At 35.8% G+C, this 19,042-nt stretch overlaps 1 protein-coding gene across 2 annotated transcripts in view; it reads left to right on the forward strand.

Moving 5' to 3' along the window:
* Positions 1–19,042, forward strand: part of PLA2R1 (phospholipase A2 receptor 1) — a 41,499-nt gene that overhangs the window by 11,468 nt on the left and 10,989 nt on the right. The window contains exons 8-21 of one of the 2 annotated variants that reach the window (XM_032189756.1): positions 596–753; positions 2,153–2,260; positions 6,402–6,514; positions 8,635–8,804; positions 9,582–9,784; positions 10,074–10,219; positions 10,694–10,778; positions 11,733–11,865; positions 12,306–12,341; positions 12,872–13,029; positions 15,960–16,024; positions 16,394–16,497; positions 17,774–17,916; positions 18,861–18,978. In XM_032189756.1, the coding sequence (XP_032045647.1) occupies positions 596–753; positions 2,153–2,260; positions 6,402–6,514; positions 8,635–8,804; positions 9,582–9,784; positions 10,074–10,219; positions 10,694–10,778; positions 11,733–11,865; positions 12,306–12,341; positions 12,872–13,029; positions 15,960–16,024; positions 16,394–16,497; positions 17,774–17,916; positions 18,861–18,978 (1,740 nt within the window). Of the gene's footprint in view, positions 1–595; positions 754–2,152; positions 2,261–6,401; positions 6,515–7,031; positions 7,084–8,634; positions 8,805–9,581; positions 9,785–10,073; positions 10,220–10,693; positions 10,779–11,732; positions 11,866–12,305; positions 12,342–12,871; positions 13,030–15,959; positions 16,025–16,393; positions 16,498–17,773; positions 17,917–18,860; positions 18,979–19,042 lie in introns of both variants that reach the window. The other variant, XM_032189758.1, reaches the window with a different exon arrangement.

Genomic DNA, 19,042 nt, shown 5'->3' on the forward strand with positions numbered 1-19,042 from the left:
AATTAATTATTGTCAGCTTGCAGTCAGCTTCAAAATCTGCTGCTGGTGTTTCAGCCCTCCTTTATCCTTCTTTTCAGGAGAAGGGCTTATGTGCCTGAAAGCTCATCTGCTTTCACTAGCTATAGTAGCTAGTCAAGTAAGGCATTACGTCAAACCTCAAGACTCATCTTTCACGGATTACCAACCACTGTGGCTACAACTGAGCTCTCACTGGGACATAAAGCCATTGCTCAGAGAAAATCTAAAGCTGAATGAGCCATGAAAGATTATGAAAAGAAATCTTTCCCTTCCATGTTAGGCTTTCTGCTCCATGCAAGCTTCAAGAGCATATGCTCTTGATTTGTATTTTTCTGGGTTTCAAAGCATATTATTGCATATGTTGATCTACTTTTGAAACCATTTAGCCTTCAAGGGAAGTAGGATATTATCTCATCAGTAAGGTTTCCTGAAGTTCGTACAACTATTTCTTTTTTCATGAAATAAGATAATTCTTATTGAAATCCCATGAATAATTTCAATAGTGGTGTTGATATTACAGGAACAATAGGCATCATTTCTTCATCATTAAAATATGAAATCTTTTATTCTTTTACAGAAAACGTAACTGAAACATGGATTGGGTTATACAGTAATAATACCCCAGTTGTTTTCAAGTGGTCAGATAGCACCCCAGTAAAGCTGTCCAACTGGCACAGCCAAGAACCTAATACCTTTCAAAGAACAGGACAACTCTGTGTTTCAGCACAAGGACCTGTAAGTTTTCTTTTCCTTTTGAAAGAACAAGACAGACACTCCTATTTCACCTCACAATAATTTATTTTTTCACTGTATATACTCTTGTAAACCATGACCTGCAGTATGACTTTGTCTTTTTATTCCTAATATATTCAAGCTGAAATAAAAATAACGTAGCCTTTAGAAACCAGTACATTTTGCTGTGCTGCTACACAGAAAAGTTAATTATTATTTTTGAGGTTGAATTAAAAAAAATATTATATACGTAAAGCTTGCCAAATGGAAGCAAGCAAATATTCATAGGTATTTTGATAAAGACAAAGTAATTTAAAATCAAAGTGGTGTATATTATAATTCATGACTCATTAGTTCCAGTTTTTAAAGCTTCAAGTTGATATTTTGAAAAATGTTCAACTGTGCTAATTCTATGTTGCTGTCAACATTTATAACTTTCATGAAGCATCTTTCAAAAACAGGGAGTAGCATAGATCTACATAAAACTATAGATGTTGAGAGTGGTAAGATTGACCCACAAATCAGTCAGGTGTTGTAAGACTGGGAGTAACATTCAAATAAGCTTAGACTAGGCCCTGTTGAACCATGACAGGCAGCATTTTTCTTAATTTGGTCATAAATGTACTTTACTTTTACAATTTACAATACTTATATATGCTCAGACCTGATTTAAGTGGCACTATAGTTCAGTTTTTCAGTAAAGTAAATTTTGTGAAAGCATGAAAGCTGTATCAAGAAGTGTTTTCTGTTGTTTCTCCAGCAGTAGGTCCAAGTTGCAATCTTGAATTCATAGATAAGAAAGCCAAAACAAGTACAACAACCTGGTAAAGTCAGCTCTCATTTGAAGCAGAAAATGGTAAAAGCCTGGTTTTAGAAACACAAAACTACATTTTACTAATTTTACAAGTGTAAGCAAACAAATGAAAGCATAAAACACAGTAGTGGAAAAGAAGGTTCAGAATTGGTACATGTCCAGTATTCATAGATGTCTAAAAGTTGTATTATACAAATGCTGTAGTATTTTGAGTAAGGGCTGTTCAAAGATAAATGTTAATCTTACAAAGAACTACAGTGGATGGGAAGGAGGTTCAGTATATGATTCTGAAAAGCATTCTGGCATGCCTATAGTTTTAGTTAATTAAAATGTATTACATCCCAAGGAGTGATTCAAAGAGGCAAACTCCTTTGTGTGATTGTCAACAGGACTTTTCAGATCAGTGTTGGTAGAAGTAAGTGATCCATCTAAAGGCAAATAAAGGAATAGAGTGAGAAAAAATATTCTGTTGCTTGTTTCTATTAAAAAGTTAAAATAGGAAGAGAAGTTGTATAATCTAACATCTGTGTATTACATATGTATGAGAATGGGTATGTAGAGAACATACTTTTTTTTCCTCCCCCTCAGGAGGGACATTGGAAAGTTAAAAAATGTGAAGATGGATCTTTCTATGTTTGCAAAAAAGCAGGGGAATTTAATAATGTTTCTTCTGAGATGGAATCAAGTTGTCCAGAGGTAAGGGAGTTAATGTTTTTTTTGTTTGTTTGTTTCAGAACCCTACTGATAAAACAGAATTATAAATAGAGGTGTAGAGTATATGGGTGTCAGTGAGTAGATAGATAATTTTCATTTTTCATACTGAAGACATGCATGTTTTGCTAGGAAAAATCGCATTGTTTGCCTTAAAAATATGTAAACTAAAATGTAAGGCAAGATTAAAAGCTTTCCCCAAATGCCTCTCATGGTTCGTTGCATTGTCAGCAGTTGTGACCCAAGTTCCTATTTCTTTCTAGATCAAAAGTGAAAACCCTTTTGTACACCATCTGTGCAAATAATGGCTGTTATATGATGCCTCATCCCACACATGGTTTTCATACATTTAAAAGGAATGTCAGGGTGAAAAACAATCGGTTTCATTGACACGGAGAATGAACTCTTCTACTCATACATTAGCATTCCTTTTACTTTCAAGCAAAAACGGGAAGGAGCGCAGCTAGCTACCTAATAGGACATTACAATATGTTTTCAGGCTTTTAGGCTTGACATTTTGCTAGTAATAGGTAACTCTTTAAAGTATGATTTTATTTGCCATTGCTTCCTTTACCTGTGTATACAACAGTGTAAACAACAAACTTGTGGAATTTATGTTCTTAAAATGTTGTCATTGGAGAAGTTCTGTGAACCTCTTCTCCTTTTTCTATCAACAAAAGTATATGCCCTCTAACTTCTTTACCCTTTAGGTCATTTTCTTCCTTTTTTTTTTTTTTTTTTTTCATTTTTTTTTTTGCCTCTTTTCATAGTTCAGTTAAATTGTAAGAAGGTGGAAGCTAAACTGTCCGGAGCCGGATGCTGTTTTTCCCCAGATGTATAGCGTTCTGGCCATATCATTACTGCTTTGTTCCAGGTTAAAATTTCCAAAAGATGATTGATTCATTTGGACCAATGTATTTTAGCACTCAAGAATGCCATGTGTTAGAAGTGTTAAGAAAAGTTTGTTAAAGTCCTGACCATGTGAAAAAATGTGCTGAGCATCAGGACTTCCAGTTGTAGTTAGGAGCTGACAGCACTTGAACTTTGGGTACCGCACAGAACTGAGATTTAAGAGTCATTGGTTTTAAGTAGTTTGGTATGCTCTGGCAAGCTTCCTGTTCAGAATAAATTTCTGCTTGTTAATGTTTCATACCCTCTAGAAATACATAGTGAATGCTCTTACAGTCTCTTGATTTCTATAGATTCTTTTCTTTCTGACACGAAAGAGTCATAATGATTTAATCAAGTTAAATCAGTTCTAAGCTTACTGAAAGTTGCCTTTTATTTCAGACATTTTGTCTTAACAATACTCTTTTAATATTCTATATATATATTTTTGTTACTTGTCAGCCTAGTTTTCTAGGGCTAGCTCTTTATTTCATACAGTTACACTTTTTTCTTTTTTTTTCTGTTGCTAATCTACCCTAAATGTATAGAGTACCTATTGGTGTTTCTCACATTTGATCTTTTGCTTCGTTAACCTGTTACTGTCATTCATGTGTGATGGTTGATAGACTCAGGGAGCTTTGGCCTTGGGCATAATTATTTATTTTTACAAAGCTTTATAGTCTTATCTGTTATTACTGAGCTTTTATCTCATGTTGATTTTATGACTTGTGAATTGGATGAACTAGTCCTTAAAATTCTCTGTGGTTCTGCTGAGTGAAGTTTTTGCAATATCAAGTTACGGCAGAAACCTACACTTCTGTCTTTTGAAAACACAAGAAGTGTTAAGGACTTTTTTCCCTTAGCAGGTCAACTATTCTTTTTTCCTAGTTGGCAGGCTATTAGTGACAATAAACATTGTATTGCAAAGGTCACATTCTCTATGCAGTTTTCCCCAAAACTGAATTAACAGCTTTAGACATTTTCTTTAAATCAGCTTTTGAAACAGGCAGTGGAGTTGTCAGCTGTTTGATAATTGAGTTGGGAGTTTCTGTGTACAGAACTGACAATATTGGTACTGGTAACTTTCTTCAGTCTTCTACACTTCAATTAGTGCATTAAAAGATAACAGTATAGTACTAAATCAAGCATTTGTCTGTGTGGATGTTGTAGTATGAGAGAACTGCAGTTTTGAGAAGAGAATTGCTATTAAAGCTATAAAACCTCATAAAGAGAAGGACAACTGCTCAGAATAAGGGTCCATCCGGGTCGTGCTCTGCTTCCCAGCAGTGGCCAGAAGCAATGTCTGGGGAAGAGCAGAAAAGGGCAAATGTGGGTAACACATCCCCCAATTTCCCTTGACCTCCGACCATTCGGGGGAGTTCCAGAGCCTTTTATGATTTGTGTATCTAAGAGTTCACACTGGTTTTCCCCTCCAAGTGCTTGTCCAATTTTCTCTTGAACTCATTCTAATTCTTTGAGTTTACAACATTACTTACTGATATCTATAAATCTGCTACCCTTTGTGTGGAAAAACACTGTCTTCCACATTGAATCCACCTCCTCCTTGCTAAGCTTCATTTGTTATCCCCAAAGTCTCCTGTTGGGGTAGTCACACCTGCCTCCATGGCACTCCTGGTTTTGTAGATGTGTGTAGTACCTTCCTTAAGGCATCACTTCTCCAGACTGAAGAGACCCAACCTACTTGGTTATTATTTATGTGGAAGCAATTACATATGTTTGGTCATCCTTGTTGCCCTTCTTTTCTAACATCCTTTTTTGAGATTGGGGGCTGCAACTCAAAAAAATGAAATAAAAAATGAATTTTAAAGGACATAATTGCTTTCTCTGTTCTCTCCCTCCTTCTAATTCTTAATGTTTGATCTGACTTACTGACAAAGCTGGTGTTTCCGTGGAAGGTAACCCCCAAATCTCATTCCTGTCTGGTAGGAGCAAGGTAGGTGTCCCTCACAGCACAAATGAAATGATTCGGTGGGGACAGGAGAGGTCCCCATAATACATCACATCATATTTATCTGCACTGAATGCCATTTGGTTGACTGATTACTCAGCCTTTAAAGTTTGGAATTTCTCAACCCGTGTTTGCCCTCAATGCAAACTTACCATCGTCTAGTTACTCCACAGTTATTATTAATTTTAATAAAGATTAGTGTCAAATTTCTTTCCTCCAGACTTAAGGCACCAAGAAAGCTTTCAGAGGAAGGTTATGAGGTGCCATTTGTTCCCAATTAAAATTTCCAAGAGGTTAGAATGATTGTGTTTACTTAATTTCATGCAATTCACTTGATCACTGGAGGACTCCAGCTGAAGGGAACCAGAGCTTTGCTGTTTCTCACCTGCCCTCCCACAGAGCGCTTGGGTGGCTGTGGGCCAGGCTGGGTGATTTGTTGCTCTGACTGTTTGTATGACAGCCTCTCCCACAGTTAATTTGATTTCTGACCTCTCTACCCTGCCAAAAAAGACAGAGAAGTGGTAATGAGAAGGGGAAATTTGTTGAGTGACTAAACATGCCAAGAGTTGAACAAGGAAGAAACGCACTTGAGCATGCTGTGTGAAGGAGGAGGCCTTGTGTCACCATAGCTATTTTTTAAAAAAGCTTTTTCTGTAGTTGCCAGGAATGATGTAGAGGAGCTTTTTATTCAATACTTTAAACCTCTTCCACCCCCCAAATCCCGGAGTTTACATACATATTTCAATTTACACTTGAAGACAAAGGGCATAGGTAATGCTTTTTTTTTTTTTTTTTTTTAAAGCAACTTAACTGAATTTAACAAGGCAATGTTTACCTTGCACTTCAGATATTCAATATCAGGAATGAGCTACCACAGCTATAAACCAGAGTGCTACTACATGCTTCGTGCCAAAAAGCTTGGCATACACCCCCAGACTAAGTCAGTAAATCAATGTTCAAAGTATAAAATGCAAACAGAAGTAGTGTGTGGAGGGAGTGCCTTTAAGTTGCCCATATCTTCGTCCTGCCCATGACAGATGTTACCACCTGTGTGTATTTAGCCAGTTTTTGCACAGTTTAAGGATTTCAACTTTATTTCATTAAATTCACCCACCTTTTCAGTGACCTTGAGGGTAAGTGTTCTGGAGCCACAGTGGAAAGGAAGAGGGCTGTAGGGTCACAAGTGACGAACAGACAGAAACAACAAAAGGGGATCAAGTTTTTAACAGCAATATAATAATCCATAAAACAATGTTCATTTCTTTAAAGGGATGGGAAAGACATGGTGGATATTGTTACAAAATCGACAGTACCCCTCGAAGTTTTGAACATGCTTCCAGTGGTTATTTCTGCCCATCTGCACTTGTTTCAGTAACAAACAGGTAGTTAATCCTATCAGACAGTGTGAAGATGCTTCTAACAAGAGCTATTCTAACTTCAGAAAGCATTGCATGGCAAAAGATATTACTATTATGAAATATTGTTTGTGTGAGAGTTGAGCATAATTACTAACATTGGTGAGAATAAAAGGTTTGTTCTGCTTTATTTTTTAATTGAAAATAATTTTAGTAAAAAGCAGTTGTTAGTCTACTTTAGATGTATAGCAATGTGCACACGTGAGCATGCAGGAATCTAAACAAAGCACTTTATACAAAGGTATGTAACATCTTTAAGAAATTTTATTAGTGTACTTGGAAGCTATACTGAAAAATGACAGTGCATTTAACTTTTGTGATCAAAATCCTTAAGATTTTAATCCAAATCAATTACTGTTTTATAAATGTTTTTATTTAGTTTTACGTTTTACATGAATCCTCAGCAAACCCAGGGGAGAGCATATATGTTTGAAGAGCATCTGACCTCTGTCTTCCTTTTTTTTTCTATCTACCTATATTCCAGCCTCAGCAAAGCCTTCTTCTCCTCAGATGTCCAGATGCTTGGATTTTCTCTGGTCTGTTTTATGACTTACCCTATATGTTGGATTCCAATTAGTTTGACATACTGCTATTTCAAATAGATATATATTATGCATGCTTTAATCTACACATACGTGTTTTTAAAAAAAATCACAACAGTAACAACAAAAACAAACAAAAAAGCCTTAAAGAGGAAATCTTCCATCCCTTTAGGACCCTGGGGAAGCACTGTGACCACTCATAATCAGATGTGCGATAGCTAGAAACTTCAGGAAAACGTGGGCTACCCAACATAAGGTTTTAAATTAATGGAAATTTGGCCTGCTAGGTGATTTCAGGATTGTGCAAAGTAAATACAATGGTATACTGCAATGCAGCAATAATTCTTACTAAGAGAATAAAGGACAAATTCTGGGCAGCTGAGTGTTTACAACTCAAACTTGAAAGGGAGCTAAGGGCATGCTGCACATCACTGGAAGCATGTGTTCTATGTTTTTCTCTTTACTTGTTTTTATTTTATTTTTGCTGGGTGTAGCCATCACTGTTTATTACGTTAGTTTCCAGTTCCGATGTTGGAGCAACAAAGGAAGCTAGGTTAGCTTAAAATTTAATTACTGCTTCGCTTTGTTGCTCTGATGTGACAAATATAAAAACTTCTCAGTGTGTTGATCCTGAAATATTCATTAAAATTATATTGGATAGAAAGAGTTGATGTAAAAAGAGAACATGCAAAGGAAATGAAAAATAAATAAAGAAGTTCTCAGTCACTCAGTGTTACAGATACATTCAGATTTTTACATTAACATCATTCTTACGGTATTTAGCAGTTCTTTTCACAATCTGGAGGAAAAAAATAGAGAAGTTTTATAAGTCTTTATCAAGCTGAGAACTTTAACATGTATATTTTCATAAGCTGATTAAATGTGCTTATAAACTAAAACATTTTTGTATAATGCTATACCAATTATATCTGAATAAATTACATTGAAGTGACAAGGGGCTGCTGTATGCAACCATTATTACTTGAAAAAGATCTAAATGTCTCATCTAAGTTTCTAAATGAGTAAATTTCAGAAGGAAAAACTAATTGCTTCTGCAGTCAAAACAGCTCGGAACAGCTGGTGCTTTGAATCCTTCAGCTCTGATTTTTAGTGCCATTTTGTGTGTCCAGTTCTAGTAAGATACTTCTGTGCTAAAGCTTTTGCTTTTCTTTATTCTGTATCTTTTTGTGACCCTACTATCTTTTCTACTTTAAAGACTTCCTTACTTTTATCTGTTCATCATGAATATATTCTGTTTTAACATTTTGTAGCATAAGCATTGAGAGATTTCAATGTATGGTTCCTTGAATGTGCACAAATGCTGGAGAGCAAAAAATAAAAAGGAAGAAGAAGGAGGAAAAAATATGCTTGCTTTATACTACAGAGTTTTGTGTGAAATTTACCACAGAATTCTGTAAAGAAAATTAAATACGTTTTAGATATTTTTCTATTCTTGGGTGATTACATTTTTTCGTGATGCCTACTTGCCACAACACCAATTGATGTATATTCTAACAAGCTTTTTGTCCTGATCGTTTTGTTAAGGTTTGAACAAGCTTTTATCACCAGCATGATCCATAGCATGGTAAAATCTGAGAGAACTTATTTTTGGATAGGTCTGCAAGACCTTAATAACACAGGAGAATACTTTTGGCTAACAACAGATGGGAAGAATCACTCTGTGAGCTACGCAAACTGGAACAAGCATCAGCCACGTGAGTAATGCACTGATTTAAAAACAAAACCAAAAAAAACAAAACAAAACAAAACAAAAAAGACTTGTGGGGAGCAAAAAACTCTCATTACACATGGTTTGCCATTTTGGCATTTTATATGAAGAAGAGAGTATCGATTGTCTTACATACATTTCTGACAATAAGGACACTGTGTGGAGGTTTTTTTTCTTCTTCCTCTTCAGTTTGCTGATACTTAGTTTGCTTGTTTTTTTTTTTTTTTTTTTTTTTTTTTGCTTTATAGTAATACAGAGGAAAACTTTACAAGAAAATAGAAATGATAAAATTAAATAGCAGGTTAATGTACAGAACATTTGAACATTCAAATATGACCACCAATGTTGTTGCCAAGCTTTTGACTCTTTAGATGACTAGAATTTTAAGTTCTTCATCTTTTGAAGCATAAACCTCTTAAAGATACCAGAGAAGGAGACATGAAAATAAATACATGCCATTTCACTAATTTCTTCCAAGTTTTTGACTCTACATTTATTGCTTTACTACTGCAGTTTGTTAAAGTACTATTTTAAGTCGCATTTTATCTTCTGCATTTTGTGAAAGGAATCCTTTGTTCATTTTGCAAGCTCAAGTCAGCCAAGACAGGCTTACAACCTGGTCACTGACCAGAGAACTTGCTAGCTTTGTAATCCCATCAAGGTTTTATATAGAACCGGATGCCAATAAAATAGACATTTCACCAAAAATTCACAAAATTCCAGTGCTTTATTCCAGCACTCGATGCTTACTTCTGTGCTTTAGGTCATTCTGGAGGATGTGTGGCAATGCGCGGAGAGAACCCTGTTGGTTATTGGGAGGTAAAAAGCTGTAGGAACTTCAAAGCAATGTCATTGTGCAAGCAAAAAATCAATTCCTATGAAGAACCTGAACTTACTTTTCAAAGACATTTGAGTTCCTGCTACTTTGGATGGGAGTCTGAAGCCAACCTATTCAACTGCTACAAGGTAAGTGGCAAACTTGAATTTATGAAATGGCAAATTGATTCTGCATCGGTGTAGGAATAAACTGTTCCAAAAATATTTAGATAAAATATTTCTTCTACCTAACTGTTACCATCCTTCACTGTATTTTAAAGTGAATAAAAGTCTTTAAGACTTCAATTGGAACTATGTTAGAAATGTGTAAGACTTTATTATAGGAAAAACTGCAAATAATATTTGATTTTCATGGGCTTCTGAAACAACTTGCTCTCCAAAATCAACTGCATTTATGACAGTGTTTATTTTATTGCAGATATTTCACAGTGAAAAAGTTCTGATGAAAAGAACATGGGATGAAGCAGAAACTTTATGCCAAGATTTTGGAGCACATCTTGCTAGTTTTTCCCATATCTATGAAGAGATGTTTCTAAACAATTTGTTATATACAATTTTTGATAGGTAAGTACACTTTATTAACATCAACAAGGTTTATTTTAAATGTATTAATCTGTAAAAATAATGTATGATTTAAGGCCTTCCATGCTCTTTAATAGTATCTAAGGAAGTCTCTACTCTTGACTCATGAATTTAGAAATGGGTGAAAAGAAGTGTAATACCAACACTGTAATGTGATTGTTTTTGAAGATGATCTCTGTAGTAGGTGTCAAATGACTATTAATGTCAAAGTATCTTGTGAGTAACATTCCCTGTAGAAATGAAGGTTCTGCAATTTGATCCTACTTTAAACATTTTCTTCTTTAAAATACAACCTGACATTTTAGAAACAAAACCAGATACTAAACTATAAATACATGTAATACAGTATGATACGTGAGATAAATAAATGAATGAGTATTTGCACTAATTAAAAAATAATCTGTGAAATAACTAAGGAAAAAGCGTGTAAGAAGTATTTTTCTGCTCCCACCACAGGACAGAAGAAAGACAATTCTGGATTGGATTTAATAAAAGAAACCCACTTTCTGGAGGGACGTGGCAGTGGTCTGACAGAACACCTGTAAATACACGTATACTATATATTTCAGAAACCTCTCAAGTAATATCTGTGCATCAGTTCCCCAAAATAAGCCATGTGAACTGACAAATGTTGGCCAGGAAAGTTCTGCTTTTTTCACAACCACATACTACATTTAAAATAATTGTTACAGCAGGGTTAACATTATACTACTATTAAAACAGCCTGTGCAAAAGGGTTGTACAACTGCAAAAGGAATTTAGTAGAATTATAAAGTTTTGTGGATGTGTGCTTTCCTGCAAAGCATGTTGTGGTTAGCCCAGGATATGTCACACTGCATTGTAAAAGATTTCTGAACAAGCATGTGGATTTTGGAGTACACAGAAGGGTCAGTTTTTGAACTGTAATTAGTTTTCAGCCGTAAGGAACGGTGCCAGCTCTGCCGTCACTACTTAAGTAATTGCAGAATATGAGTGCAAAGTTCAGTCATGTAAGGTGCTGAACCAAAGCAAAGGCTGTTGGGCTTGGACGACCACTGCTAATCATAGAATCCTAGAATATCCCAAGTTGGAAGGGACCCACAAGGATCATTGAGTCCAACTCCTGGTTCTACACAGCACCACCCAAAATCAAACTGTATGTCTGAGAATGTTGTCCAAATGCTTCTGGGCAAGCTTGGGGCCGTGACCACTTCCCTGGGGATACTGTTCCAGTGCCATGTCAAAAAACTTTTAGGTTTCATAGCTATGCAATTTCTTTTACAAAGGTAGAGTCTGATTTAAGATAGGAAATTGAACAGGACATCGCAAGAAAATTAGTATGGATCCCATTTTTAATATTATACCACCATAACTTAGGTAATCCTCTAGTTCCCTAGTCTGGAAGTTACTTCTTCATGAAGCACATCTCCATATCCTTCCTTTTTTTCCATTATAATAATTTTGAAATGCTTTATCTTGAATTTTCCCTTAAAAATAATGTCTGTGCTGTTTGCAGGTTGTGTCTTCATTTTTGGAGAGCAAATATGTTGAAGATGATTCAAGAAACTGTGGTGTGTTCAAAGTAAATAAAACAGTCTTTCCTGCTCACTGCAATGAAAAACGTGAATGGATATGCAAAATACCAAAAGGTGAAATTTTAATTAACACACATTGCATATTACATCCTTGACTTGTAATTCAGGGGAAACAAGAAAAAATATCTAAAAGACTGTTCTTTGTCCAAATCTCCCTATTGGTCTTCTGCATGAAATCATGGCAAAGCTGCATGCAACCATTAGGGTTTGTTGGCCAGTTACAAAGACTTATCTGTTCAGGCAGGTTAAAAATGGGTAGCAACGATTAGTATTTAGCTAGCAGGAGTTAACCAAAGTCCTGATGTATAAAAGTTGCTAAAAATGTTAAGATTGCTAGGTGTGGCAATTTTTTTCTTTTTTTGTCCCTGGACATGAATAGCAACATTCTTCATCATTTCGATTAAATTCTCACCATGCGGGGAAAGTAATTTCAGTGCAGTATCTCTTCTCATTCTTAATCTAATGTGTTTTAATTTATTTATGTATTTTCGCAGGTGTTAAACCAAAGAATCCAGATTGGTACATAGCTGGTATGAAAACCTTTTTTCTAATTTTTTGTCACATCTTGAAATATTATCATTAAAAAATGTAATTTAAGCTGTTGGTAAAAATAAATAACTAAACTGTTTTAAGTTAAAAACTTAAATTATGTAACCTTGTAGGAACTTCTTGTTGCTACAGAAGAACATGTGCTGCTCTTTTGGTTAAGAACACTGAAAAGTAAGATCCTACTTAGGTTAGATAAAAAAAAAAAAATAAATATTGCCAGTATTACACACGTGAATTTGATATCCTCTCAATAACATTAAAATTGCCTTTTTGCAAAGTCCAGGCAACCCTGTTAACATTGCTATGTTAACACAGGATATAATATAAAGCCGAAAATTGCTAATTATCCATTCGTTGTCATAATTCAATCTGTCAAATACGGTTTTGCTGCTAGTTGTGGAATATTGTCCCATGACAGGTGGCTGGAAGCAGGCCACGTGAGTTGCAAAGAACGTGAATTCCAGTGAGGTTTTATGCCTGCACAGTTCTCACTCTTCTGCTCGTTTTCTAGAACTACCATGGTCATATTACCAAGGAGCAGAGTATCTTTTCCATGTAAATCCTACGGACTGGGACACCTATGAGTTTATCTGTGGCTGGCTTCGTAGTGGAATGGCAACAATAAATTCTTCTGGTGAACAAGCATTTATTGAAAATAAAATTAAGAAGGTAACAGAGACTATAATTTTAACAAATAAATGCTCTCCCTGTTTTTTTTTTTACTAGTTATTTTCTGTTGCGTATTTTGGAAAGTCTGATTGCCTATTACTTCAGGTAAAATCCAAAAGACATTTTACTTTAGAAATAATTTTCTGGCTGTCTTTATTTTTCACGTCCCTCCTTGGGGCCCTGCTTAGCTAAAGAAGTCAGTGACATTTCAGAATCTGCATAATCATTGTGCTAATGAGCAGGTCTGTCTCCCTCAAGAGTTGTAAAAGGATCAAAAAACAGTTGTCTGTCCCAAAGTTATGAAAGTAATTAGGTAGACATGAATTCGTGTAAGAGAAAGACGTTTCACATGCGTGTCCCACTTATCTTTTTCTGCTTCCACCCCTCTGTGACCAAGGGGATGCAGATACTAGCACAGCTGAGCTGAGTTCATGCTTGCCCCTCATGGCTCCTCAGTTGTTCATGTGCCAGTTCTGCACCCAGATGATTGCTCCTGATCCCACACAGCTTCATAATTGCAGTTGGTTCCCATTCAGTGACTGGCAGCTGGTCTGGGAGCAGCAGTGCTGTGGGACACCTCAGTGGGTATATTAGCATGAGATGGGCAGTACATCCAGATGTTTGAAACAGTCTTCATGGTTTGAATCTTTAACACCATGATTGGAAAGATTAATCCTGGGCAGTGCTGGCCAAAATGTTTCCTGATTTCAGAGTACTGATTTCCCTGCACCTTAATCTCATCTAGAGCTCCAAACCCTAGTGATGGGTTCTTATGACCTTGGAAAATACATCAGTTTTTCCTCTATATATGTCACCTTGGGCAAAATTCCCCTATTTCTGCAGCTTTGTATGGTCTCTCCTGAATAAGACCCCTTTAATACTGGACATATTTATATGGAAAAAGACATCTGGCTCTAAATTCCTCTCTGTAAGAAAGCAGAATTTCTGTAGAGCTACAGTGAGGTAACACAAGTTGAGAAATAACTGCAGAAGCAGATGAATTTCCAAGAAACAGTGTGTTTTCTTCTAGGTGTTCTCAGTAAAATGAAAGAAGGAAAATACAAAAAAACCTCCTCATATAATAACTGAAAAACTGTCTGCTTTACTGAAGGCAAAATCCTTCAGTTGTAATGTAAAGGGATAGCAAAGTTTAATCATTAGAACAACAACTAGTGCTGAGCCAGAAAAGCTCTCGACTTATGCCTATGTAGTTTTGCTTGCGTTATGTACAGCCTTCTCTGCTTTTAACATAAAATAAAAACACAAGGACGGTTGTTCTCTAGTAGGATGGTATTTTAAGTTTCTAGTGAGTTATGTGTCATTTTCGTCTTTTGCTAAAGTGATTTTGTATCAAGACATGGTGAACTGGATCTAAACCAGCAGTTCATGGCAGAAATAGCTTACTGTGGAAGAGCAGCATAACTTGATATAGCTGTCTTCATCCATGCCTACTAGATACTACTGTGCTGTCATGAAATTACTGTCCTATCTAAAACTGTATGCTTGTGACTTCAAAAATGACAAAGCTGTAAAAAAAGATGTATTTTTCCAACTTAACATCACTTAAAATGGCTAACCAGGATGCTTCTTTAAAGTCATATTTACTTACAAGAGATCTTTCAAAAGCAGCTTCATAACTGAAGTAGTGGATATCGTAGCATTTGATGGTGAGAATGCCAAGTTTACTCCATTTGCATTTGAAATTGGGTTAACTTCAAGCTTCATTTCAGAATATGACAGATTGAGCTATTTTAAAACCTGCTGCCTTTGGCTAAACTTTTGCAATACAGCCAGGTGTGTCCTTAAATGCTTGTAACTGATTTTCTGTGGAAGCAGGAGTAAGGATGGCAATCACTAAAATAATAACGAGGAGTCTGGATAGAATTTGTATGTGCTATTAGAAAACTTTGTAACGATTTCTTCACACAGGATTTAAAATCACATTTTTCACTACTGTAAAAATTGTGATGTATGCTAAGTGCTATGATTAGAAAGCTGAACTCAAGGCCCAGTCAATATCAAACCAGACGGCATTACTTAGAATCTGTTCTTTGTCCAAAACGTTGATTTTTATTTTTTTTAATTTGATATTGCTATATATGCTGTTAGCTTATGAAATCCTAACTAACTCTAAGGGCTGTATGGCTGCCAAAATACACAGGGCACTTAAATTCTTTCTGGAGAAAAAGTAATGCTTCCAAATGGCCAGATAACATTTACAGCGCCCTGTAACATTCATAACATTTTTATTTTTTTTTCCTTATTGACTTTCCCATTGACCCCCAAACCGTGACTCTTTGACTGATCTTGAAAGTGAAGGCTTCTTCAGAGTTTAAATCAGAATCAAGTTAGCACAGCAGTAATAAGTGGCTGTTTGAATTACATTATTTCTGTGAATTATCCATAATACTTTGCCGTTTAGGACTGGAAGTCTAGAACCTTTCATGAGCATAACAATCAGTCTAAAAAGTGTGTCTATGAATCCATTGTATGAGCTATAAGAAGTAATGTAAATGCTCTTAGAAAGCATACTGGAAACATCAGGTCTATCTAATGCTCAGAGGAAATATTTGTACTTTACTAAAAATAGATAATTACTTAAGTTATAGTTTTGAACCAAGACTACAGTAATTGCCAGGGCAGATAGGCTGTAAATTCCTTAAATTGACAACCTAGTTACATCAGCAGTCCAGTGGAAACAGGGCTAAATCATGCTTTACTTAGACGAATAACCTTGCTGAAGGGAGGCAGAAGTAGTCCCGTAAATTCACACAGGCAGGGTTCAGCACCTGTTTTTCCATCTGAACCCAAAAGGAGATGCTATTTGCCTGAATACAAACAGGGTCTGGTTTTAGGAGTTTGTTAATGCTTTGATAAGAGGGCAACAACAGTTAAACATATGGCAAAACATTTTTTTTTTTTTTTTGTAGCTATCGAATAGTGATGTTCACTGGTGGATTGGATTGCACGCAGAAAATGCCAGCAATGAATTTCGGTAAGCGTGTGCTTCAGCTGCTCTGATTTGTACTTGGCATGTCTTGTTTACAAGCTGCCATTCAGTTTGATGGACTAAAACTGTTTGATGACTGAGTGGGATATTCAAGAGACAACTTCGGCTTTCATGTAAATACCTTTCAGAATACATTACCCTTCATTTATTTCCATGTTACAGTATTTCTTCTGAAAGGGGTACAAAAGATGAAAGCCAAAGCTTGACTACCAACCCATTCTTCATTTGTTTTAACGCTTAGTTAATAAATGGGCACTTTTTACCCTGTATCTACTTACAACACTTTTAATGGGGGCTGTATTTTTAGGTTAGGACAGGGAAAAGTGTAACTACACTCTTAACATTTCTGTGCAGCTGGAGAGATGAATCACTAGTAACATATCAGAACTGGAATGAAGGGAGAGAACGAGATCTGCATAAACCAGGGAAAAGATGTGGCTTCATTTCATCACAAACAGGTTCATTTTATATTTCCTGTTTTGCAGAAGTTGTGAATTGATTCTGTTGTTTTCCAAAGGGGGTTATGTTCTTAATTGCTTTCAAGAAGTGCAGTTTGTATTACAATCTTGTTACGTGGTTATAGATTGCATAGCTGTTTCTATGGTTAAGAAAAGAGCAGCAAAGTATCATGAATTTTCTCTGAGACAAGGTGATGGGGCTTAAAAGTATATTAATAGTTCTAGTATTTTAATGTCAAAATATAAATACCCCAGTGATACTGAATCTTTACTTTTACTTAAGAATCTATTATGTGGCACAGCAAAAAGTGTTGATGCGTTGCTGGTTTTCACAGTCACTTTTCTCATAACCAAAAGAGCCAGATGGACCGAGCTGCAATTTTTCCTACTTTCAAAAACTGTTTTTATATCAGCAAACATTTTTAAATACTCAGGTTTCTATCTCATTTTTGATCGCATAGCCAATCTGCTGAAGAATTTTGGGTACCATGTTTTGTTATCTAATGGTGCTAGCCTCTACATTGTCACATAGATCTTTCTTTTGCTACTGTAATAAAATAAATTAAAATGTTGCCAGTTCCAGTGATTTTTATCATTTCTCAGTTTCTGTTTTCTGATTTGTGAGTCATATGATAAGGTAAACATGTCAGGTTCTTTGGAAGAAAAAAATATCCAGCTTTATATTTATGAGAAGAGCTGAAAAAAGTGATCCAGTTGCACTCTTGTAATCCAAAAGCCAAAACTGAAAAGAAAAAAAAAGGGGGGAAGAGGATCCCGCCCATTCCCATCAGCTGGCCAACAGATGGGAGCAGGTCAACAAATTGTTGAGTGCATTGTGTTCCTCTGAAAAATCTATTTTCCTTCTAAGCAGGTCAGCACTGGATGTCACTACCTGCATCTTGCCAACAATTTTCAATGAAAGGAAGTCAAACTATTTTATCTGGAAGATGTAATTTCTATATGCTTCCTCTTTTTTTTTATATATAATTGATTTTTGATTTTTTTTTTTAAATGATGATATAGGCATATGTTACATGACTCAGCGTAGAGGAATTGGTTTAACTTAATAAAATCAAACTGTGAATAAAAATGTGAGCCCCATGGACCATCACATGTACTATAACATGATATGTCCAAATGTGTTTGATGTAGGATCTTGACTTGTTCAACCAATAAAGGGGATACCCTTCTTAACAATATCTAAGCTAAAAAAAATGTTCTTTCCAGTTCTCAGGTGAATATTGAACTCTGATTTTTTTTTTTTCTTTTTACACAGGACTCTGGGGTGATGAAAACTGTACTGTTTCTCTTCCTTGTATTTGTAAACGTAAAATTGCATGGAAAATTGAGAAAGAGATTCCAAAAGACCAGAACCAACAAGGAATATGTCCCAAGGGCTGGTTGCACTTTGGATTCAAAGTAAAACATTTTTTCCTGCTGTTTGACTATTCAAAACGCATTCCATATTTATGACAGAAATTGGACTTCTTAAAGATTATTCAGTATTTGAAAACTTTCTTAGTTTTTGAAAGCAGGGCCCTTAGGTTTATGAATACTGACACGGTGATATGAAGGTTTATGGCTGTTAAGTAGCTTTGTACACAGAAAGTGCCTTAATACGGTGTTAAATTCTACTTTAGTTCAAGGAAATGTATACTTATTTATGCAAAAGCTTTCTAAGCACATTTATACATATGCCATCAAAAAGCCTGTTCCATGCCTTTTCCCATTGTAACAATTCTGTTATGGCCTAAAAACAGAACTCTGACCCCTTGGTGTATACGATGGATGTCATCCTCCTAAAGATGTGGTTTCAAATAGTGTTTGTCAAAGATGCTTATAAACTGAAGCCTATTTGAAATTGAAGTTTCAAAGGCAGTCACTTCATTAGGCTTTTCTTAAACACATACATTCCTTAACGGTGACGTGCATTGAGGTGTCCAGGCTTATGCCAGTGCTAAAATGCAGTGACTATAATGATAAATTTAACCTAGATTACATTTATTTTTAAACAAACAGTTTGAATCCAAGCCTAAGTGCAGCTGAACACCAATACCAAGAATGTGGAAATGATCCAATACAGGACAGAAACTAATGAAATAGGTAGTTTCAGTAAAGTGTGTGAAGTGTTTCAGTGGCAATGATTCAAATCCTAACTAGCCCACCTGATGGTATCCAGGGGTTCTCAGCAGGACAGGTTAGACACTGGAAAAGCAGGGAAGGAGACCTGTGTCTTTATGTGAAATGCAGTAGTATGCTACTGACCGCATGGTATCTGTGGCTGTGGATCCAGCACTTTTAACAACTGGTGAGCAGTTTAAACTGGAGGAAAAACAAAGCAAGCCTTTTATTTTTTGAAACAGTGCTTTTTGATACAAATTCCGAAGGATCCAGACCACCTGAGGAGCTGGTACTCTGCACAAGCATTCTGCAGTAGATATGATGGTTCCCTCGCTTCCCTCGAAGATGAACTGGAACAAGGTAGAATACTGAACATATTTTTAAATAAATGAAATTTCATCTTCACTGTGATGCTTTAATAAGG

The sequence above is a fragment of the Aythya fuligula genome, chromosome 6, assembly GCF_009819795.1.
Source record: "Aythya fuligula isolate bAytFul2 chromosome 6, bAytFul2.pri, whole genome shotgun sequence".
Lineage (NCBI taxonomy): Eukaryota > Metazoa > Chordata > Aves > Anseriformes > Anatidae > Aythya > Aythya fuligula.